General features: G+C 52.5%; 1 protein-coding gene across 1 annotated transcript; it reads right to left on the bottom strand.

Annotated features, from left to right (window-relative positions):
- Positions 1-11,548: 11,548 nt before the first annotated feature.
- Positions 11,549-18,743, bottom strand: ANKK1 (ankyrin repeat and kinase domain containing 1). Its single transcript, XM_039721760.1, has 9 exons — positions 18,685-18,743; positions 18,310-18,510; positions 16,107-16,401; positions 15,618-15,769; positions 14,694-14,743; positions 14,454-14,609; positions 14,122-14,240; positions 13,231-13,276; positions 11,549-12,888 (listed from the first exon to the last, which is right to left on the bottom strand). The coding sequence occupies exons 1-9, from the start codon at positions 18,741-18,743 to the stop codon at positions 11,549-11,551; spliced, it is 2,418 nt and encodes an 805-aa protein (XP_039577694.1).
- Positions 18,744-23,063: the final 4,320 nt, after the last annotated feature.

The following is a 23,063-nucleotide window of genomic DNA, read 5'->3' on the forward strand; positions in this document are numbered from 1 at the left end:
AGCAATAGAATCCCTTTTTTCTCTATGCAGTCTGTGGAATATTCACTCCGTTTCTGCTTCAGATGAGGTGGAGATCTGGCAAGGGTTCCTTTAATTCCCTGGATTTCCTGTATTGCTAACAGAGCACTCCAGCTCTGAGGCAGGAGGAGATTACACCAAGCAGCTCTAGCACATAATCTCAGCTGTTTTCTAAAATGGAAGCAGCAGTCCCACCTTAATCCACAGGTTTCTGTTCCAAACCTGGCATTCCTGGGATGGGCTGGCATCCAGGGGTTTTGATTTTCAGCCCACAGCCTTGTGTAACATTTGAACCTGGCTCTTCACAGCTGAAAACTGCAAAATTGGGAACGCCAACTCGAGAGATCTCAGGCACGCACGAGCTGTTCTTTCTTCCCCACGGTTTTCACCAAACAAATTCACTCAGTGATGGGAATCACCTCAGACTTGTACCCAATAGTCACAGAATGATGCAAGGTTTTGGGGCAGAAAAATAGCAACAAGCTACTGGTCCATCTTTTAATGTATTTATAAGCAGAAAGATCCATTTGACTCGGGGAATTAACAGGTGGGGAGCTGAGCAAAAATAGCAAAAATTACATCTATAGACAAAAAAAGCTTTAAAGCATTTGGAAGTTGCCATAGGTGATGTTTGCCCTGTACTAAAGGCTGGTGTGAGCCCTCAGGATAAGTGGAATAATAATATCCCTCAGGATAACGTGGATAATATCTTCACTTTGTGCCATAATTTTACTTTGTGTTCATTTTTAACCCGAGGAAAATCCTCATTCCAATGGTGTGTACCTCGCTCCCAGGTTTTTTTTTTCTGAATCCAGAAGCAGAACCTTATAGCTCAACCCACCTGAACCACTACCTGAAAAACTCTTCCAAAATGCCACGGAGGGAAAAAAAGCTGCAGGAAAAGCCTCTGTCCTTGATGTGGAGCAAAAAACCCAGGTGGGGTTTTTGGATTTTGGAATAGGATGGATTTCCCAGAGCTGCAATACTGGCTGTGAGGAATCACCTGCAGCCCACCCTTCATCCCCGGGACACTCGAAGCTGCTCCTTCCTCACACTCCAGGCTAAATCGTGGGAATGTGAATGTCCCCAGTGCCCTTGGGAAGGTGGCAGTGCCAGCTCTGGCCGTCTCTGCAGCAGCTTTTCCTTCCCCACAAAACTCCTGCACTTCCAGACAACAAATGAAGCACTTTGAAAGCCAGGACTGAGCCTTCCCCTTCTGCAGACAGCACCAAAGTCATCCTCACCTCTGGCTTCCCAAGGAGGTAAGCAGTGCCAGGAGCAGAGGCAGAGTGTGCTGACTCAAGGAGAACCCGGGAGCTGTTTCTGGAATTCCTCGGAGCCCATCCTGAGTCAGGGACTTGGGAGCCTCTGCCACAGCTCTGAGCCTGGCAAACCTCGCTGTTCCTTCCACCCTGGAAAAAACAAACCTCTGCTTCCCCGAGGACCTCTGCTGGCAGGACGTGCTGGTGTGGGATGGGCACTGAGCTGGTTTTTAAAAACACCTTAAGCAGAAGATTTCATTTCTTTGTTCCTCCAGAACTCCAGAGCCTTGCTCTAGCCCCTCTTTTGGGATTCATGATTTATAACTGAAGCTTTCGTTCTGCTTATTGAGTCTTCCTGTTCCTGCTTTCCCTCCCTGTGATTCCCAGCTTGCTGAAGCCCTGGCTGGGGACCTCTGCACCCCCAAAGAGGTTTGAATTAAAAGCCAGTGAATTCTGCCTGCACTGTATTTGCTGCTTGCCTGCTTGCTCCCATTCCACAGAACTGTTAATCTTCCTGGCTGAAGAGTAAATGAACTCCAGTAGGTCTAACCAGCTTATCCAATCCTGCTGAAATAAAAAAATAATAATAATTAAAAAAAAGGAAAACAGGAAAAATAAAGCCACTACCTCTTGTGGTGAAAATCTCCAGTGCAACCACGGCTCCCCAGGAGTCAGGAATGTATAAATGCCCATCACAGGTACGTGTGACACCAACCAATGTCTTCATGCAGCTCTGTCATTAAATAGAGACTTGCACAAGCCACCCTGATGTCCATCTGCTTGTTTTGTTCTGGTTTACTCTGTGGGAGGCTCCAGGGGCTGTGGTTCTGCTGCAGAGCTCAAACACGCAGAGGAAAAGCTGCCCTCACATGAGATTTGCCTTTTTTTGACTTGCTTTTCAAATTATGTTCCTTTTTCCTCCCTTACCCCTGTCTATCCCTGAGAGTTCTGCTGTTTGCCTTGCCTGCAGCCACGAGAATCAGACACGAGGAAGGGAAGATGCAGAAAGGCACAGACAGAAGGGAAATGGTCTGAAATCCCAGACAGGAGTGGGCTGGGAAGGGGTGGAAGGCAGAGGTGCCCAGCTGGGTTCATGCTGGACGACTTAATTAATTTATTTTGGAATATTTTAATTTATGTTGCACTGTTTTCTCAGGCTACACACTCAGGTTTGGTGTTTGTGCAGGTGGAGCCTCAGCCAGGCTTAATCAGCACTTTTAAAATAATGATTATTTTCTTTATATAAAAGAAGAAGAAAAAATAGTACAAAGGAAATCCCTCCCACTGCTGGGAAAGGAAGCTGTCTGTCCATCTCTAAGAACTAACACGCTAAAATTTCAGTTTAATGGCATTTCAAATCCAAAGGTTTACCCAGTTTTGACCCAACACAGAATAATCCCTGCCCCGAAGCCCTCCGTTTGTGCAGAAACCAGAATCTCCAGAACTGCTGAGTTCAAACGAGGCTGAATTCTCCCTGGTGGATGATTCACCTCAGTGCCACCGTGAAAATGAGAGAAAATGAGGAGCTCCAGTGCCCCCTCCCCTCCCAAACACGGCAGAATAAACGATATTTTCACATCAAACAGGACACACCAGGCTGTTTTCAGCCAGTCTGCCCTGAGCCCGGCAGGATCAAAGGCTCTGAGCTTCACCCTTACAGCCAAATTTCGTTTCTAAGCCTGTGGACAGAAGCCATTGACAGCACCCAAAAGAGATAAAAGGAACGATCTGCCCGTCTCCTGGGGCTCTGAGTGATCCTGCTGCTCCAGGTGAGCCCTGACACATCCCTGGGTGTGCTCTGTTCTGCACACCCAGGGGAAAAAAAAAAAAAAAGACAGAGAAAACCAGTTACTCTTGTTAAATTAACTCCCTGTCTTTAATCAAAGCTTCTTTTAATAATTCCAACTGCTCCCCCAAGCCTTTCTGACGATTCCAGCCTGTCTGCTTCATAAAGAGCTTTTGACTCACAAATAACAACTTTCCTCACCAAAGAAAGAGCGATCACAGTGGACTAAACATAATCACGGCGTCATGAATAATTAACAGACCTAGGAATGCCTTTAGAGAGACTTAAGAAGGCAAGCAAAACCCTTTTACAGGAGAGGAAACCATGGTGCCTCCCCAAGCTGCCATGCTGGGCCCGGGAAGGAGGAGTGGGCTGATGAGAGGGAGCGAGCACATTTACCAGGGCAGCTCTGCCTCCCTGCTGCCATCCTGCCTGCCTGGCACGCAATCAGCCGCAGCCCTGATGAGCTGCCAGGGCTCACGAGGTGCCCCCAGCTCGGCTGCAGCATCAGTGCCAGGCTCGGGGAGGGAGGGAGCAGCCCAGCTTTGTCCTTGCCCTCGGTGAAAAGCAGTTTTTCCTGGTTTTACCTTGGGTGAAAGGGGAGTTGGTGGCACATGCCAGGGGCACGAGGTGTGGCACGGCAGCAGAACTGGCACCAGTGCATGGGCAGCTGGAAAATGGGATGTGCAAGGGGCAAGGGATGGGGTTCAGCTGCTGGCCCTGCGCTGGGGAGGCTCCTCAGCTCAGGATCAGCAACCAGCCCCCCGAGCTCCTGGCACACACACTCCTCTGTGTGTGACCCTGCAGGAACAGCAGGGAGCCTTCATCCCCTCCATCACCCCACGGCCCATTCCAGAGAATTCCCTGCTGCCCCTGAGCCCCTCTGGGGCAGTCACAGCTCCTGTGGGGCAGTCACAGCTCCTGTGGGGCAGCCACAGCTCCTCTGGGGCAGTCACAGCTCCTCTGGGGCAGTCACAGCTCCTGTGGGGCAGTCACAGCTCCTGTGGGGCAGGAGCTGCCTCAGCTCCTCCCCTGGAGCCTGGAACCCTTGGGCTGGCGAGTTTTTAAGGATGTGGCCAGCTCCTGAGCACAGCCTGCCCCATCAGCCTGAGCTCAGGAGAGCAGGACAGAGCAGGACAGAGCAGGCAGTCACCACCCAGATCCTCCTCCCGTGGCTGGTGTTGTGGGGTTTGAACTCTGCACACGGGGGAAAAATAAACCAGCAGGATTCAAGGGTCCTGATGGCTGTTTCTGCTTCTTATCTGCATCCAGCTGTTCCATAAATCCTTCTGAGCTGTGTGCAGGGCAGATGGAAAGGGCTGCAAACCTCACCTGGCAGAAAAGCAGGTCAGAGCCTCAGCCCTTGTCACTGCATCCAATGGTTCCTGACAGCCATCGTTAGTATTTATTGAACAGTGCAGCCACAATGCTGATTTTTTTTATTCAGGCCGCGTGAAAAAAAGCAAGAAAAGCCCAAACTGACATCAGCCAGAAATGGAATCTCATCTCCAAGTGCTAACAGCAACACAGGGAATCTCTGAGCAGCTCCTGAGCACGAGTTCAGAGAGCTCTGTCAAATCACCAGCTGGAAAATGTACAAAGCTTCAGAGGGAAACCCAGGAGCTGCAAATCTGATTGAACAAGACAGGTTATGAGCTGGGAGCTCGTCTGTGTGAAGAAATGGGCAGTCAGTGCCAGGCTAAACAAATCTGTACATCTCCTCTGAGCACCTCCCTCCCCCTGGGACAGCTCCTGTCAAACACAAGAAGTGACTTTGAGCTGCCACCATTCTTTGAGTTTGCTGGGAAAAAATAAAACCAAAAACCAGCAAAGATGGCAGAGCAGCTGCTGGGGGTCCTGCAGAGGAACCTGTGCTCACAGCAGGGCCAGCTCTGTGTGTGACGAGCTCTGGGGAGGGCTGAGCCCACCCTGGATCCAATCCACGGCATGGGACGATGCCACGACAGCAAAGAGTGACGATTCTGTGACATGAAAGAGCTGAGCTCCTGCCTCTGCCTCCCTCTGGGCCGTGGGCTGTGTTCCCTGCAAGAGAATGATGGAAATGGGAGGGTTTGACCCAGAATGGAGCTGGGGATGGGCCCCAGAACCCCTGAGGGGGCTGGGAGCAGGGACAGGGGTGTAAGAGCTGCAATGAGGGCTAGGGGACCCCAGGCAGCCCCTCCAAATGCAGTTTATTGTATCCGAGGTGTCACAGCAGCCCAGGGTGTGGGGCACAGAGCCTGTGCCTGCAGCTGGCAGCTCCAGCTGAGGCAGGCCTGGGACCTTTAATTTTGGTTACAATGCATTCTATGCTTTTCTTTGCTGAGCATCTCAATATAGTAGAACCAATCTATACCTTAACCTTTACCTATAGCCCATAACTACCATAATTACCACATTCATGTCACTATTCTCCAATCACTCAATGTTAGTACATTACAGTTTAAGCCAGAAGTTGTTTTTCAGTTTTCTTGCAGTGGAAAATTCTGAGACCTTTTTTCTACTTGCAACATCTGCTAGTCAGCAGGTGTGGTTTGGTTTTTTGGGTTTTTTTTGTTTGTTTTTGTTTTTTAAGGTTTTTTTTTTTTTTTTTTTGTTCACTGTGCTATCTTTCTGCTTGATAAAAACATCTTCTGTTTGGGCTGGGTTTATCCCATAATTCATAAAAACCCCTCCTAACTAACAAACCCTTTGCCTCCTTGGTTATCCAGTAACACTGGCTCAGCAATTCTTTGCTTCCATATCAAATCTTGCTTTCATTTCTATTCCTTCTTCAGCTTCTACATTCAAAAATCTTTCTGCCAAGCACCCATATCTGTGATTCTTTCCTGTCAAACTTCCATCCTTCCCAGCACACGGGGGAAATGTTGGTGCCTCTGTGTCCCTGCACACCCAGCTGGCCCTGGAGGCTGCGGCCAGAGCCAAAGTCACACCAAATTAACCTTGGGGACGCAGATTTATGGCTGAATTCTCGGCGCTGGCAATTTCCTGCTGCACTAATTGAGTCTGTGCCCGTTCCCAGCTGGTGGCAGATGCTGCAGGTCACATTCCTCCGTCGTGTTTACATTGAAATGCCCACCTGGAGCTTGCTGGGGGGGCAGGCTGGGCTCAGGTACTGCCTGCCAACCTGTTTAGCTCTGCCTTTGTGTCTGAGCCCCCCCAGCAAAGGGAATATTCGGCGCCCTGGCACTTCCAGGGTGTCTGGGAAGGAACGAGTCTGATTGCCTTTGTGATAAACAAGCCCTAAATCACTTCAAAGCTGAGGCCAGGATCGCTGGGGAAGATTGCAGACAGTGAAATAGTAGGGCCTGGAACGTGATTCAGAGATACCAGGGAAAATCACAGCAAATTCTACACTTCCAGGGTGTCTGGGAAGGAACGAGTCTGATTGCCTTTGTGATAAACAAGCCCTAAATCACTTCAAAGCTGAGGCCAGGATCGCTGGGGAAGATTGCAGACAGTGAAATAGTAGGGCCTGGAACGTGATTCAGAGATACCAGGGAAAATCACAGTAAATTCTACCTCCTTTTAATTAAAAGAAAAAAAAAAGGCAGCAAAAGGAAGTGTTCCATGAGCAGACTGACTGAGCCACTCTTCTTCACCCAGCCAGGCTGGCAGAGCTGGGAAGAGGCATTTAAACCTCCAGGGCCTGGGGAAATCTGTCCTGCTGTGGGTGACATCCAGGGGCTCAGCCCAGCACACCCCTGTGCTGCAGGGGAGGGCAGGAGGAGCTGCACTGACTGCTTTAACTCATTGCAAAAAGCTCTTTCTGCAGCCAGACTCATCCTCCAAGTCTCCAAAACCCCCAACTCCATGCTCGTGTTTCAGGCACAGGTTGGAATTTCCCCCTCAGCCTCCAAACACAGTGAGGCCAGGCCCTGCCCCAGACTTTCCAGGTGGGTTCCAGGGCTGGGCACCAACCCTTCCCTGCTGTCCTGGCTGTACAAAAGATTGGAAAATATGATCTTCGAGACCTTTCCCAGCATCAGTGCTCCTGTGGGGCCAAGGAGATGCAGCAGGAAGCCCCAGGAGCTGCTCCCAGACTCCCAAAATTGCCTCAAAATCTGCATTTTCCAAGCTCACTGGATTTCAGGTGAATTCCACCTTTTCTCTGGTTTTGTCTCTCTCTCTCATGATTCCTCCCTGCCACTTTTTAATGTCTGAGCGGGCTCACGTCCTGTGGCATTTTCCAGCATTCCCTGGAGCAGAACATGACCCTGCTCAGCCAAAAGGAGCAGCACACTGGGCAGCAAAGAGCACTGCTCAGCTCTCCTGGGAGAAATCCTGGCAGAAACCCTTACAAAACAAAGACTTCAACAAAATAAAGGCAAGGCAGCCTCAGCAAAACCTTTTGGCGGCCTGCAGTCTTTTCCAAGGCGAGAAAATTAATTCCCTGAACGCCTTGTAAGGATTTTTTTTCCTGCTTAGAGCAGATATTAAGGGTTTGCCCAAAGAACTGCAATAAAATCTTGCTGGTGATAAGAGGGCTGGTGCTGGAGAGCAGAGCAAGTGCCGTGGAACCAGGCCAGAAATGCCCCAAACCTCAGTTCTGTCAATTCTCAGTGTCTGTAAGGTTTCCCTTTTCTTTCTCAAGTCCTGGCCTTGCAGCTCAGCAGCAAACAAAGGTTCAGTTTAGCCCTTATTGCAGCTAATTACTGCTCCTCCTGATTGCTGACCCGGCCTAATGCTCCTCTCTGTCATTGCTCCAGAAGGACTTGGGGTCTTTAATGGGACATTTTCTATCCAGCAAGGCTGGGGGGGATTATTCATTTATTTTTATTCAGAAGAAATTCCCTCCAGAACGGGGAGTTAGTTGTGATCTCTGGATTTTCTCCTGCCTCATTTGGAGGTGATCTCTGATAGATTTTTAAGGGAAACTCAGAGCAGGGATGTTCAAGGGGTGATTTTCTGCTCCTCCCAGCACACTGCCATGGGTAGCACCAATCCCTGCCACACAAAAAGCTGTTTGGGCTCACAGATTCCATGGTTCCATGACCCCCCAAACCCAGGCTGGGCAGATTTCGGGCTCTGCACCTCTGAGGTGCCCTCAGAGGGATGTAAATCTTTTCCTGGGCTTTGTGTGGGTACAAAAGATTTTTCCCAAGGCCACAGAGGGTGTGAGGAGCACTGAACTGCCAAAGTGAGAGCCTGAACTGTGATATCTCCTCCCCAAACTGTCCCCACAGAGCTGAACTCCACCTCTCACTGCCAAGAACCTCAGGCTTTAAAAACAATCACTTTTGGGCTCGGGCTTGTGGGGCTTTTTATTTATTTATTTTTTTTCCCAGAGAAGGAGGCCAGCAGCAAATTGCAGAGGAGAAGGGTTCCCTGCTGTGCTCTGAGCCAGAGGAGAGGAAAGCAGCAGCTGATCAAAAGATGTTGAACTTGCTGGGGATGAGCTGCCTGCTAGGAGCAAACAGCAAGAGCTCCTTGATTCCCAGCCAGGCCCTTTCCCATTATTCTAATGCGAGTGGAGCTCACACCTGCACTGATGGAGCTGGCTGGGAGCTGCTTTTGGAGGGGATTTCATTGCAAAGGAAGGGCCAAAACCCCTCCCTGGGGCTGGGGAGAGCACAGGGGAGCGCTGGCTGGGCTGGGGAGGGAGCAGGAGGAATCCTGCCAGGCCAGGGAGAGGCTGAGCACGTCTCACACTGACGTCTGCCACAGCACAGAGCCTACCACCACCTCCTTGCAAGGAAAAGAAACACAGAGAATTCACTATTCCTTCTTACATTAAAATCACTGCCTCCTACATCCACATCATTGCTGTCAGAAACATCTTGATTTTCCACACCTAAGGGGCTATGGAAAAAAACAAGCATTTCTGCTAAAAATAAGGGGTTTTTTCCCCCCCACAAGCTGTATTTATTCAGATCCCTTTTCCTCTAAAACGCAGCATTATTTTAATTTTCATTTAATCCCATATCTGCATAATTGCAGCGCTGCCAAACAAACAAATCACAGTCGCTGGGAAGAAGGAGCAATGCAAAACGTGTATTTAACCAAATTCAATTCCCAACATTTTCCTGTGAACATTCCCTCACAGAAGAGCCACACTTCCCACAGAAATGTCCACGTTTTCATCACAACAAGCAGCTCCCCTTCAAAGGAATTTTGCATCAGAGAATTTATATTGCAGTCAGATCCAGCTCTGAGAGAGCACTTAGGAAATCAGCGCCAGCCCCTTGTGAAACCATCCCCTGCTCTGCTGATTGATTTATCTGAGTTTCTTGGTGTGCTGCTGGTGGGGAACACGGGGTCCTGACAATCCCATCCATTTCCCCACTGCCTGGAGATGGTGGAGAGGGAGAGCAGGCAGCCCCAAGCACGTCCAGCACTTACAGAGCTCGGGGTGGCTCCAGCAGGGAGCAGGGCTGGAGCAAGACCAGCTTGAAGGGACCTTCAATTTCCCTCCTCTGGTTTTGTGTCTTAACCACCCCAAACCACGCTGGGATCCTCTGAGGGGTTTGAAGAGCAGTTGGATTGGAAATATCGCCGTGGTTCAGGAGCTGCTCAGCACAGGGATGCTCAGGGCAGCACTTGAGTCATTCCACAACTCCTGCCAACACCAGACACACCACCCTGCTCACCCAGGCAGCTCTGGGTATCCCAAAACCACGATTTTTGAGCCATAAGGGCTAATAATTTTGATTTTTTGGAATCTAAACGAGCTGTTTAGGAGGTTTCTGCCCTGCTGCTGCTGCCTGGGCCGTGAACTTTGGGTAAGAACACGAGATAATCAGCAGCAGATTCATCAGCAGGGACAAAAGACTGAAACGGAGTTGAAAAAGGGGAAAGAAAAAAAAAAAAGAGGGGGGATGGAGATCTACGAATAATTTTAGAAATAAGCTGCAAGTTGCACAGTCACAAAGCGGAGGCTGGAATGCACTTTTCCAGAGTTTGTAAAGACTCATTTAATTTCTATAGAAACTGAGCAGCAAACAGGTAATTTTCTCTGCAAATTGCTTCTATCACCTCTGGAATGCTCTGCAAGAGCAGTGTATTTCCCTCGTGTCTTCTTAATCCCCTGTTATTTTCATTATAAATTTAATTAAGCTCTTGTAGAGAACATTCCATGACATATGAGCTGAGTTTTGTTTTTCTGCCGGAGCAGGGACAGAAAGGAGCTGCTGAATTGTGTGGCAATTGGATTTCTTTCTTTCTGGGTAAATATTTCAAATGACACCGAGCAGAGGAAACATTTGCTGAATCAATACAGCTGAAGCTGAGGGAAGGAGCTGCACAGGGAGGTCTGAGCATCCCAAGAATTCCTTCAGCCAGGCCTTTCCTCCTTGGACAAACTTAGGGAATATCAAGAGCGAGTAAATCAGTGAAATGCCAAGATTTTTGGGGTTTCTTTTTGGTGGTTGCAATAAAAAAGCCAATTTTTTACACTCCCTGCAAGCCAAAATGTCACCAGCATTTCATTTCATAACCTGCCCAGCTCCCCACTTCACCAATGGCAAATGTTAAAAATGAATAATTTCATTACAATTTATTTTAAATGAGATCTGAAGGCTCTGGTGCCAAAGCATCACGAAAAACTGAGTTTGAATACAATTCACATCAATATCTTAAGTTAATATAAAATGAAAACTACATTAGCAGAGGTTGGGCATTTTAACCCCTGTTCTTAACCTGTTTAATCTCATGTTACCAGGCAATAACAGCTCCCCTGCAGAGCTGGGGTTGTTTGTTTCTATTTCAGCCTCTTCCCAGCTCAAGGCCATGACAAGTCACCCTCCCAGCAGGCACGTTTGGGGACTCGGGAGTCACAGCAGGCCTGTCAGAGCTGCACACCAGGGAATCAAATCCACCAAGAAGATGTTTTTCACAGCACTGATCGAGCTCTGGAACATCTTCCTGAAGGAAAGCAGGAATTATTTCCCCCAGAGACACGACTCAAAGCTTGACCTGCAAGCAGCCAGATCTCGTGTGTGATTATGCTGGAATTTCTGTTCCCTGTGCTGCATCCATTTCAATGCTCTCTAGCAGTGATTCTTCCTCCCTGCCTTGTTTTATTTGATTCTTGTCACAGAAAGGAGATGTCAGGAAATCTGACAATTGCTGTGCCAGCAGCAGGTGAGAATCTCACGATTCAATTCCCACCTGTGCCAGGGCCATTTTACACCAATTTTCTCTGTAGGAAAACATGGGATGAAAGCAATAAAAGCTGTGGAAGACGTGTGTGTGCTGTGCACAGCTTCAGCACTGCCTGCATGAACAGGGAGTGCATAAATCCCTGCTCAGGAAGGATTCGGTGGGAAAGCACTGCCTAAAGTATCACCGTTCTACAAGCTTGGGAAAGATCTTGTCATCAAATAACCGCATTTACTTTTACTCTCTGAGTGTTCACGCTTAAAAATCTTCCATTAAAAAGGGCAAATATTTTCCTGTAATCAGCAGGGGACAGGACAAGGTGCTTTAAGGCACCACAGCTGATGTGGGAAAGCTCAAGCTGCAGATCCCAGAGCTGGTGAATTCACAGATCTGTCCTTCCTGGGATCAGCCTGGCTCTGGGGACCTTCACCTCGTTCACAGTCCTGCTCCCGGCTTTGCCCGCCGCGGCCTCCTGCAGCAGGGTGATGATGTTCTCCCGCTGGTGCCTCACGGCCAGCTGCAGGGCCGTGCACCCAGCGATGTCCTCCACGTCCAGCAGCGCCCCTGCCTTCAGCAGGGTCTTGATGATGGCCATGTTGCCCTTGAGCACCGCCAGGTGCAGCGGCGTCCAGCCCACCTTGTTCCTGGCGTTGACGTCGGCCCGGCACTCCAGGAGGTGGATGACGCTGAGGAAGGAGCCCCTGAGCACGGCGAAGTGCAGGGGGGCCCAGTGGGCCCTCTCGGCCGTGTTGGGGTCGGCCCCGCAGCGCAGCAGCTCGCTGACCACCGGCTCGTCGCCGTAGCGCGTGGCCAGGTGCAGCGGCGTCCAGTCCATGCCGCCCTTGGCGTCCAGCCGGGCGCGGCTGCCCTTCAGCAGCCGGATGATCTCGATGTGCCCCTTGAAGGAGGCCAGGTGCAGCGGGGTCCAGCCTTTGTCCGTCCTCAGCTCCACGTTGGCCCCGTATTTGATGAGTTTCTCGCAGATCAGGTACTTGCCCCTGACCACGGCCAGGTGCAGGGCGCTGTAGTGGTTCTGGTCCAGGCTGTTGACGGAGATGCCGTTCTTCAGCAGGTACTGCACCACCCTGAACTTGCCCCTCTCCACGGCCACGTGCAGCGGCGTCCTGAGGTTCTTCTGCTTCCTCTCCAGGTCGGCGCCCTGGCTGGCCAGCAGCTTGACCAGGCCGACGTGCCCGAAGCACGCGGCCACGTGCAGGGCGGTCTTGCCGTCCACCTCCTGCGTGTTGCAGTCGGCCTGGCGGGACAGCAGCACCCGCGCCACGTTCTCAAAGTTGTTCTGCGCCGCCAGGTGCAGCGGCGTCCACCCGTCGCGCTCCTGCGCGTCCACGCGGGCCTGGTGGTCCAGCAGCAGCCGCACGGCGCGGTCGTCGCCGTGCTGGGCCGCGAAGTGCAGCGGGCTCCAGCCGTCCTCGTCGGCCGCGTTGACGTCGGCGCCGTGCTCGATGAGGACGGCGCAGATCTCGGGGAGCCGGCGCTGCACGGCCAGCAGCAGCGGGGTGCAGCCGCCGCCCGCCGCGCCGTTGACGCCGGCCCCGCGGCCCAGCAGCAAGCGCACCCTGGCCACGTTGCCCTGCAGCACCAGCAGGTGCAGCAGGGTCAGGCCGTTCTCCTGCACCCTGCCCAGCTCCTCGGGCCCCAGCTCCTCGGGGCTGCCGGCCTCCCCGTGTGGAGCGGGGAGAGGAACCTCCTGGGGGGCCTTTCCTACAGGCAGGGACGCAAAATGGGAGAAAAAGAGTGAAAAACTGCCAGGAAGGGAGGAGAGCCTGTGACTCTTTGTAGAATGACATGAAATTGAGTCATTTGAGAGATAAGGAATGTAAAATAATGCCAAACATGCACTGGGACATTTGGTCTCTCTCTCACAGTATCTATTTCCTGAATAGTTCATTTTCCTTAAATTTTTCCTTAACTTAAAATTTTCCTTAATTTGAAATGTCCCCCACAAGGACAACCTTATGAGCCACATCTTTCTACAACCAAACAGACAACTTTTATAGCTTCCCCTTTTTTCATTTGCAATTCTAAAGCCAGTCCTCTACTTACCCCCACTCCTGGTGTCTCGGGGGAAGGTGAACTCCTCTTTGTCACCCTTATTTTCAGAAAGGAGGAAAGAAGGATAAAATAGTGTTTATTTCCATTCTGTAATGTTTGCACCCAGCCCTTTGCTGCTGCTCTGCAGTTTTTTGTCATCGTTTGAGAGTTTTTTATCCAATGCTGTTTTGGCACCCAAAACTCAGCTCAGCCAATCACGTCGCAGCAGGAATGGGGGAACATGAAGATGATCTCTGGGTATCCATGAGCTTTTCCTCCTTGTGCTCATTTGCTCCCAAACACACCCATATTCTACTTCCTGACTGCATGGCAGCATCCCAAAATTATTTCCTTTGTTGTTTAGGGACCCCCAAGCCCCTACTGCAGGCCTCTGGTTTCTTGCACAGCTCTAAAAACCAATAATTCCCAATTCCTATCTCTCCCTGTTTTCTAGGCATAATTACTCCACTAGCTGGGATTACATTGCGACTATCCAGAAGCATGATTTTTTTTCTTAGCCAGAGAAACATGGATTTAAAACTGTTTTTAAAAAATTTCTGTAAGAGTTGTTCAAAATGGAACATCCTTAGTTTTTTGTGCTGTGAACAGAACCCTGTGATTCTGTGTTTGCTTGTGTTTCTTTTAGTGATTGAATAATAAACCCACTTCACCTGAGCAGGTCCAGAAAAGGGTTTTCCTCTCCGACTCTTTATCATTTAGTGCATTTGTTAATTAATTTGCAAGTGTCTTATCCCCACCAATGAATTACAGAGGCACAGCCTGTGCAGCCACCCAGTGAAGGTGCTGAGGTGCACCTTTGGGAGGGGAGAGAGCCTCAAGTTCTGGTAAGACCAAGGAGCAGCCTCAGAGGATTTCCTGAGAGGCTCAGGGGGTTCTCCTCACCTGCTGGCTCCTGGAGATGGCCGGTTTGTGGGACATCTTCCTGACCAGGCGCTCGTTCTCCGGGTCCTGCACCAGGCTCTGGATCAGAGCCAGCAGCACGTCTGTCTCCACAGGGATATCTGCCAGGGCACAGCAGGTCAGCCCTGCAGGCTGCCCCAGCTCCAGAGCCGGGCAGGACCCACGTGGGAAGGGAGGGAAAGGGGATGAGGGGATGGGTGACAGTAAAAGGGCACCCGCTGTTAAACCTCGGGGTGGAACGGGGAAAACTGCACACAAACCCTGCTTATCACCCCACGGGGCTGACCCTCGGCTGATGCACACCCCAGTCCCACCTGCAAAGCTGGGCCTTTGCTTGGGGTCCTGGTCCCAGCACCTCTTCATCAGGTCGACCATCTGGTGGCACTCGCCGGGCCAGTCGTCCCTGACGAGCTCCAGCCCCGGCCTCTTCCCCGCTGCCACCTTCACGATGATGGCCATCATGTTGGCCCCTGCAAAAACCCAGCACACCCTGGGTGCTCTCCCTGGGAAAAGGGCTGCAGTAAACCTTCCAGGGCTGCAGGGTTGGTGTTTACCTGTGTAAGGCTTTTTCTGCATGAGCACCTCCCAGATGACGATGCCGAAGCTGCGGGAGAGGAGAGACAGTGAGCACTTGGACATGGAATGCACTCACTGCTTCTGCCTTCTGCAGAAATGGGAGGATCAGGAAGGAAGTTCTTCAGGAGGGAAGGATTTCATCTCCCAGAGCAGACGGATTTCATCCCCCAGGCCACAAGGATCAGGCCTTGTGCTTCTGCCTCATGCATCTCCCTTCAGAGTGGGGTCATCACCTTCCAAAGGGTCTGAGCAGTGAATCAGTGACTTGGAGCCTTTCCTGGCACAGTCAGGCTCTCAGTGCCTTTTTCCCACTCTATTCACATTGGGGTTTCAAGCCCTTGGCTCCTGCAAGTCCCTGTGGCTGTGCAAATCCTCCTTTCCCTCTTGCCTCTGCCCTCTGTGCTGCAAAGGCCAAGGAGCTGAGCAATTTCCAGACATGGACGTGGAGCTTGTGTGAATGTGCTGCAAAGCTCCTCGCCCAAAAGGGCAAAAGCCAAGCTGAAATCTCTCCTCTGCCCGTTCCTGACCAGAATGAAGCTGAACACGGAGGCAGATAAACCAATATTGGAATTGTTTTACAATCAGTCTCAGCAGGGACTGTGATGGAAGAGCAGCACTGGCTGTTTGGGCTCTGCTCTCACTCCTTTTCATGGGAACAGGGTGTGATGGCACCTGGGCCAGTGCAGCCTGCAGCTCCCTTGGGAGGTGCATTGGGATGATGATTACCCACAGAGAACCCCCCTCCCTGTCAGTCTCACCACCAAGGCTGGGGCACCCCAGTGTGTTCCCCACATTCTGTGAGGCAGAAAACCAGAATTGTAACAACCTGAGGCAGAGTGCAGCCCCCCTTGCTGGGTGTCACAGCTCGGGGACACCCCTGGGTGCCCTGGGCCAGCCCTCACCTGTACACATCGTACTTGATGCCCGGGGGTTTGCTGTTCTGCAGGAACATTTCGGGGGGGATGTAGCTCAGGGTGCCCCTCAGAGCTGAGCTCTCGATGTACTGCATCCTGCTGGATTGCTCCATCCACTTGGACAGCCCAAAGTCGGAGATCTGCAGGCAGGAACAGGGAAGCTGCCCCAAAATGCTCACACTCTCCCCTCCTGCTGCCACCCAGACATCTCCCATCTTTGGATCAGGGACAGGAGGAGGTGTGAGCAGCTGGAGCCTGACAAAACCTGACAACCTGTCCAGGTGAGTCCAGCTGGAGCCTTAAATCCCCAGTGCTGGCCCAGAGTCCCTGTGTGACCCTGAGAACACCGTGTAATTTGCTCAGCAGCTGCTTGTTAAACACCCCCCGGGTCACTCTGTCCCGGGCTGTTCCTGAAGAACCTGATGTGCTGGGGTTCTGGCAGAAACAGCCTGGCTCTGACGGGAGGGATGGCCGCACCTTGACGTGCATGTTCCCATCCAGGAGGACATTCCCTGGCTTCAGATCCAAGTGCAGCAGGGGAGGGCTCATGCTGTGCAGGAAATTCATGGCCAAGCCCATCTCGTGGATCACCCGGAATTTCAGCTGCCAGGACATTCTGTGGGTGGGAAGGATCCTCTCCAAGGACCCCCTGGCCATGTATTCCATCACTATCCCCAGAGGGCTGTTGCACACCCCGTAGATGGTGACAATGTGCTGGAATTTGATTTTCTCCATCTTGCTTGCCTCCTCCATTAGACAGTTCATGCTGGTCCTGGAAAGTGGAAAATAAAAAATAAAAAATACACTGGGATCAAGAAATGTTATCAGCTGATTCACAGGCTCAGTAACTCTGTAGTAACTTAGTGACACCCAGCCTTTCCAAGCACTGCCTACCTCAAAAAGATTCATCCCAAATTCCCCCTTGAGCTCATGATAATGCTGCCACACAGGGTTCTTTTGCAGACTAAAATCTGACATGGATGCTGTTGTGACTTCTCACAAAGTGAGAATGTGAGGTTTACTTGAGCTGAGGTTTATTTGGTGGTTTATTCAGCCACCACAGGGAAAGAGATGAAAACCTGGCACTTGTTTCAATCCTTAGCAGTGAGGACAGAGAGCCTGTGCCTGTGACACTGGGGAAATGGCTTTAAACTGCCCCAGGGCAGGGTTAGATGGGGAGGAATCCTTCCCTGTGAGAGTGAGGAGGGGCTGGCATGGATTTCGCATCCCAGGGCAGGGTTAGATGGGGAGGAATCCTTCCCTGTGAGAGTGAGGAGGGGCTGGCATGGAATTCACATAGGCTGCCCCCTCCCTGCAAGTGTCCAAGGCCAGGCTGGAGCAGCCTGGGACAGGGGAAGGTGCCCCTGGCCACGGCAGGGAGGACTGAGATCAGCTTTAAGGCTCCTCCCAGCCCAAAGCACTCTGTAGACCCACGAAATGCCCAGTGTTCCCTGGCAGCAGGATGCCAGGAGCAGGCACAGCTCCGTGGCCGCTCCTGCAGCTCCTGCCGTGCCTGCAGCTCTGTCCCTGGCTGTCTCTGTCCCACGGTGACTCTGCTCCCAGGGCCAGCCTGCCGTGCCTGCAGCTCTGTCCCTGGCTGTCTCTGTCCCACGGTGACTCTGCTCCCAGGGCCAGCCTGCCGTGCCTGCTGCTGCCTGCCAGCTCTGGCAGACCTGTTTCTCCAAGTTCTCCCAAGGCTCACCCCTCCCGACCTGCTGAACGAGTTTGGGGGAGCAGCCAGGCAGCAAAGTGCCAGGAGTGCCTTTAAAAAGCACAGCCTGGGAACGGAGCTGAGCTGCCAGCAATTAGGCCGGGCCATTAATTGATCTAAAATGGTTCAGCCAAGCAAAATCTTCTGCCAGACTTCCTCGGGCAGGCTCCTCACCGTGAGACCTACCCGTAGGCTGAGGAATCTCAGGTATTTTACTACAATTGATAAGATACAGAATTAAAACTGATTATTTGACTCTTTTTTCCCCCCACACAAACAAGAACAAAATGCAAGTGTAGAATCTGCAGAGCAAACTGAGGACAGCCAGTGCTCAGTCTGAACTCAGTTGTTGTCTGTAACAAGAAATCACAGGAGTGAGATTTTTATCCAGGCAGGATCTTTCCAAATTGAAGGGAATAAAATTTTAAATTAAATAAGTCCATCAACTCTGCTGGTTTCCCATCAGCTCTGCCTGTATTGGATGTGTTATCAGCAGTGGTTGTGATGACCTGGCCCTGCTCCATCTCCAGACACAAGGTGGGCACCAGCAGAGTCTCTGGTGAGAGAGAGCAGGCAGCAGAGAGGAGCTGCAGGTGCACCACGGAGAGACAAGAGATGTCTGGAGGCTCCGGGAGCAGGGCAGCAAAACCAGCTGGAAATCCTCTGCCCCTCATTTTAAACTGGAGCTTTTGGTGATTAATTGAGTCTGATGGCTACACCTCAGCCCAGAGTGCAGCGGGAGCTGTAAATGACCCACCAGGCTGCTTTTATCCCTGGGTAAGGGGCTGACCTCAGCCCTGCTCCATCCCCCGTGTTCCTTGTGCACCCACACGAGACAGGGAAAGGCAGAACTCCTATTTCCCACTCCCTCTGGGTACCCAACCCTTCCCACGGAGCAGAAACTCCTTCCTGCAGAGTTTTATCCCCCAATCCATCCAGCTGGGGTGGCCAGAGCCAAGCAGGGCTTACCTGTCCAGGCTGGAGTCCTGCAGCAGGAACGGGGAGCACTTCACTGCATAGACCGTCCTCCACCTCCTGTGCTTCACCTGGTACACGTGGCCAAAGCCCCCGCTGGCCACCTTCAGCCACTCATCCTCGAAATCCTCCCTGCTGAACACGGTCAGGCTGCCCAGCTGCCCGCCCCGCTCCGTGCCCATGGCACAGCTGGCTCTGCTGCCTGCTGGGGAGGCACAGAGGCTCCTCCTGCCCTGCCCTGCCCTGCCCTGCCCTGCCCTGCCCTGCCCTGCCCTGCCCTGCCCTGCCCTGCCCGGGGAGGTGGGGATTCACCCCAGGGCAGCCCTGGCAGCTCCTGCCAAGAGGTGGATCCTCAGCGTGGCTGCTCACATATTCTGTTTTTCACTCAGGCTCAGCTCCAGCCTGGCAGCGTGGCTCTGCTCTCTCATATCCAGCACTGCATGGGCAAAGAATTTCGGGTGGGAAAGGGTGCAAAGGATGAGACTTCAGTGGTTGCTGTGCGCTGAGGGTGGCATTCCTCAGATGGAGCGTTTGGGGAAAGGGAGGTGGGACCTGGGCAGGGTGAGGCTTGGAGGGAACAGAGAAAACCACCAGGCAGAATTGTACATGAGGGACGTGGAAAACACTCCAGAGAGAACAGAGGGAAAAAACCCAGAAGTAGCTGGATGGAGAGGTGGAAAACACTCCAGAAAGATAAAAAAACTGAGTTAAAAAACCCTCCAGAAGTAACTGGATGGAGAGGTGGAAAACACTCCAGAAAGATTAAAAACTGAGTTTAAAAACTCCCTAGAAGTAGTTAGATGGAGATGTGGAAGACACTTGAAAGACAAAAAACTGAGTTAAACCCCCCCAGAAGTAGCTGGATGGAGAGGTTCTAGGAAAAAAAACACTCTAGAAAGATAAAGAACAGGAAAAACCCCGAACAACCAGAACTGCCATATGAGTGCATGAGGCTGAGAAAAACCTCAGCAGAAATACCAGAAATGTGGCAAACCAGAGCAGTTCCCTCAGGCATAGAATAAAACCTCCCTGGAAGTGGGTGTTTGGAGGAGCACAGACTGGTCAGAGCAGTTTAACCCTCACCGTGTGAGCGCCAGGAGCAGCACACACACCTTCAGCTGAAAAGGGGTTAAAAACTCTCGTCTGGGTTTGTGCCTTTGTGCCTTTAATGCCTCAGCTCTCTCTGGAGGTAGCTCAGTGTCAAATACGAGGTGGTGCTGATTCCCTCAGCGCTACTGCAATACAAATAATAATTAGCACTGCTGCAGGGTAATTGTCTCAGTGCCAGCAAGCCTTGGCCTGGGATTTTTAGTTCTGTGGCAGAATCTTGAGGAAATCCTTGGAGGAAGTCTGGCCCAGGTGGAAATGTGAGTTACTTGTGTTACACTGACCCCAGGGGCTCTGGCGGTGAACTCCCTTCTTTTCAGGAGAGGGGAGAAAAAAGGAAAAAAGGCTCTGCAGCATTTAGGGAGGGAAAGCCCCAGTTAGAAGGAGATCGCTGCCAATTCCCTGGCACTCCCCAGGAGCTGCCCACCTGGAGTGATGCCCTGCTGCCCTCCACTCCCAGCTGCCAACACAATTTTGGAGCCGAGGACAAGGACAGAGATCCCCATTCCCTCCCCTGCAGACACAGACCAGACAAACACTGCGAGGCTCAGGTTTATTGCAGAGTTCGGGAGCAGGGGAACACTCAGCCCACGGCTGCAGAGGGGCAGCAGCTGCTGCTTCTCTCCCTCCCCACACCTTCCAGGGGCATTTCTGTGCCAACAGGAACGCCCCAGAGCTCAGGAACGCCCCAGAGCTCAGCAGTTCCAGCTCCGAGGGCAGGAGGAGCAGGAGGTGAGGTGCTGCTGGTCATTCCCAGCACGGGCAGATCCCTCTCTCTCCCCAGAGGTGCTTTCCTTGCTCACTCTCCCGGTGCTGCAGCAGGTCCCGCACAGGATGGAGCAGCCCCAGCTCCTCTGGGATGTGGGGCTGGAGCCTGGAGGGGCTCTCACAGTCCCCCCTGGCTGCTCTCCCCACATCCAGCCCCTGAAGCCCCCAACAGAGCCCTTTTCGTGTCCCCCATCCCATGGATGCCTTTCCCCAGTGCATTCCAGCAGATTCTGGAGTTCTCTGACCGTCAGTGGGGATTTGGTGAGAACAGGAGAGGACTAAAGGGAAGGAGGAAGGGAAGGAGGAAAGCACTTGGCTCCTCGGAGGTGAGAGAAGCTGTAAATCCGAGGGGACACACCTGTGGGGCTCTGGGTGCTGTCCACACACCCAGCTCCATCCTTTTCTCCATCGCCTCCCCCTGGGGGCAGGCTCCAGTGCCCAGTGCTGGATTTCACCTGGCTCTCCCCTCACACACCCAGCTCCATCCTTTTCTCCATCGCCTCCCCCTGGGGGCAGGCTCCAGTGCCCAGTGCTGGATTTCACCTGGCTCTCCCCTCTGCTGTGCCCAGCCTGGGCTGGCCTTGCCAGTCTGGGGCACACAGCGATTCCTCCTCTACCCTGCAGTCTGTGGGCTCTGATGCAGAAGGAAAGGAAGGGAGGAGAGGAAGACTCGGGGCAGAGGTGGCATCTCCTGCTCCCTGGTCAGCAGGGGTTCTACAGAAGCCAAGCAAATTCAGCTGCTTCTCTGGTGGCTGGGGAGCTGCAGGAGCGGTTCAGCTGCTGGGATCAGAGCCCGTGGCATTCTCCAGACGGGGGATAACGGCTGGGCTTGGCTCTGTGCCGCTGGTGCAGCCACAGCCCCATGAAAGCACTGGCCAGGAGTGCACAGGCAGCCAGGGCCCCCAGCAGGACGGGCAGCAGCGGGGCAGGAGCAGCACCTGGACACACAGAGAGGGAACGGAGCGGTGAGAAATGTTCTTGGCACAGCCACAAGGAGTTAGGGATGGTGCCAGCGGGTTTTGAGAAGTCTCTCGTGTTTTACCAGCTCAGTGTCACTCTTTTCTAATAGCTGTAAACATGTAATTAACATCAGCCAGCTTCTGTGTTTCACCTGTAAACACTCCTGACCTATGGCCAGTTTAATTCTGCTCCAAAATGCTGCAATTCTTTATAGACAGAACATTCTGCCTCATTTTTCTCCCCTTCCCTCCTCCTAAAGCTTCAGTTCCCTCACAGGGTGCCTTTGAACTGTGTTGGATGTGACACTGATTAACCCCCACGTCTGGGATTCAGGGAGGCCAAAGCAAAGGTGAGGAGTTATTGGGATATGACCTAATCAAGAAAGTTATTAAAAATGTGCTGGTTTCCTGCAGGAAAAGCTGAGCAAAAACCTCTGCAAGAGAAATGAAACTAGGAGAGCCCCACCTTCCACTGGCTTGTACAGAAACCTGTTGTTCATCCTCCAAACAGGCCCGAGGGACACCAGACTGTGCAGGTTTCCATGGCTGGTCCTGTCACTGGGCTGGGCCAGGGGCTCCACACTTTCCAAGCAGCTCTGGGAAAGAGATGGAAAACACCTGAAGTGTCCTGAACAGAACCCCAGGGCCTCCTCAGTCTTTTCCACCTCTGCTGTCATTCCTAAAGGTGAATTTCCAATCCTTGCACCAGCACATGTGTAAATCTTAATTCCCTTTTTTAGGGATTACCAACTATTGGCACCCTTCCACACCTTTAACTCCTCTCCCAGACTTTAACCAGGGCTTGGCCATGGGGTGGAGGCTCTGGAAGCACCAAGGGAGCAGATCCTCCCCCCCAGTACCTGTTCACATCCCGGCTGGCCGGGCAGGCAGACCCGCAGCTCGCAGTGCAGGTAGGCCACGGAGTGGTTCAGCATCTGGAACAGCTGGATGGAGAAGCTGCTGGCTCTGGAGCTGCCACCCTCCAGCAGCTGGATGTGTCTGCACTCCAAGGGCAGCCTGGCAGGAGCGACCAGCAAACAGCTGCAGATCCCAGCTCTGCACAAGCTGCACAGCCCAGCCCGTTCCGAGGGGCAGGAAAATCCAGCACTCCCTGCTGGAGCTGCCCTGCCCAGAGCTCAGAGCAGCAGAGCTCTTTTGGGAGGTTGGTTTTGCTGCAGTGTGCCCATCACCCCCTGAGCTGCTGGAACCCACATTTCACCCCCCTGTGGCTTTACAAACCCCAGGCAATGACTCCTCCATGCCCCTGGGGGGATGAAATGGGGTGTGGGGTTCCAAGTGCCTGGCACCCCTGCCCTGCTCTGTCCTGGATGTGCCTCCCCAGCAGGACGGGGACCTTGCACCGCTGTGACAGCCCCCGGGGGAGCAGGACGGGCTATTTCCATCCATAAATCCCACCCCAAGGGAGCCGTTCCCCATTCCCACCTGCGGAACAGGCAGCACTGGGCCCCCGCAGCGCCGGGGCTGGCCGAGGGGGACACGCAGCACGAGTGCAGCTGCAGCAGGGCCTGGCTGCTGTCGCTCTGCAGGGCCACCAGGGCCACGAAGGTGTCGTGGGGCCGCCCCGAGCCCGGCTCCCCGCGGGCCGTGTCCCCTGCAGGGCTCAGGCTCAGCCGCACCGAGTGGTTCCCGGCGCCGCAGGAGTCGCTGACGATGGCGAGGCTGGGGACAGAGGGGACAGAGGGAATAGAACAGAAAAGAAGGGAATATGTAGTGATGGTATTTTCTGAAAAATCCTTTTGCCGTGATTTTTTTCTCCTGAGAAGCTGAGGAGCCTCAGGAAAGAAATGTAAACAATAACTATCTGCTGCTGCAGAATGCAACAGGTGCATCTGTGATATTGGTGCATGTGGATTGTTTCTAACTGATGGCCAATCCCAGTCAGCTGAGATGATG

Source organism: Passer montanus, unplaced genomic scaffold (genome assembly GCF_014805655.1).
Source record: "Passer montanus isolate IOZ18808 unplaced genomic scaffold, ASM1480565v1 scaffold47, whole genome shotgun sequence".
Classification (NCBI taxonomy): Eukaryota; Metazoa; Chordata; class Aves; order Passeriformes; family Passeridae; genus Passer; species Passer montanus.

Bases quoted from the DNA above. Each gene is read 5' to 3' on its own strand.
- ANKK1 (XM_039721760.1), bottom strand. From the start codon at position 18,743: ATGAGAGAGCAGAGCCACGCTGCCAGGCTGGAGCTGAGCCTGAGTGAA. The intron at 16,402-18,309 runs GTAAGCCCTGCT...TCCACTTTCCAG, and splicing joins CAGGACTCCAGCCTGGACAG to GACCAGCATGAACTGTCTAA. The intron at 14,744-15,617 runs GTGAGGGCTGGC...CCTCTCCCGCAG, and splicing joins ATCAAGTACGATGTGTACAG to CTTCGGCATCGTCATCTGGG.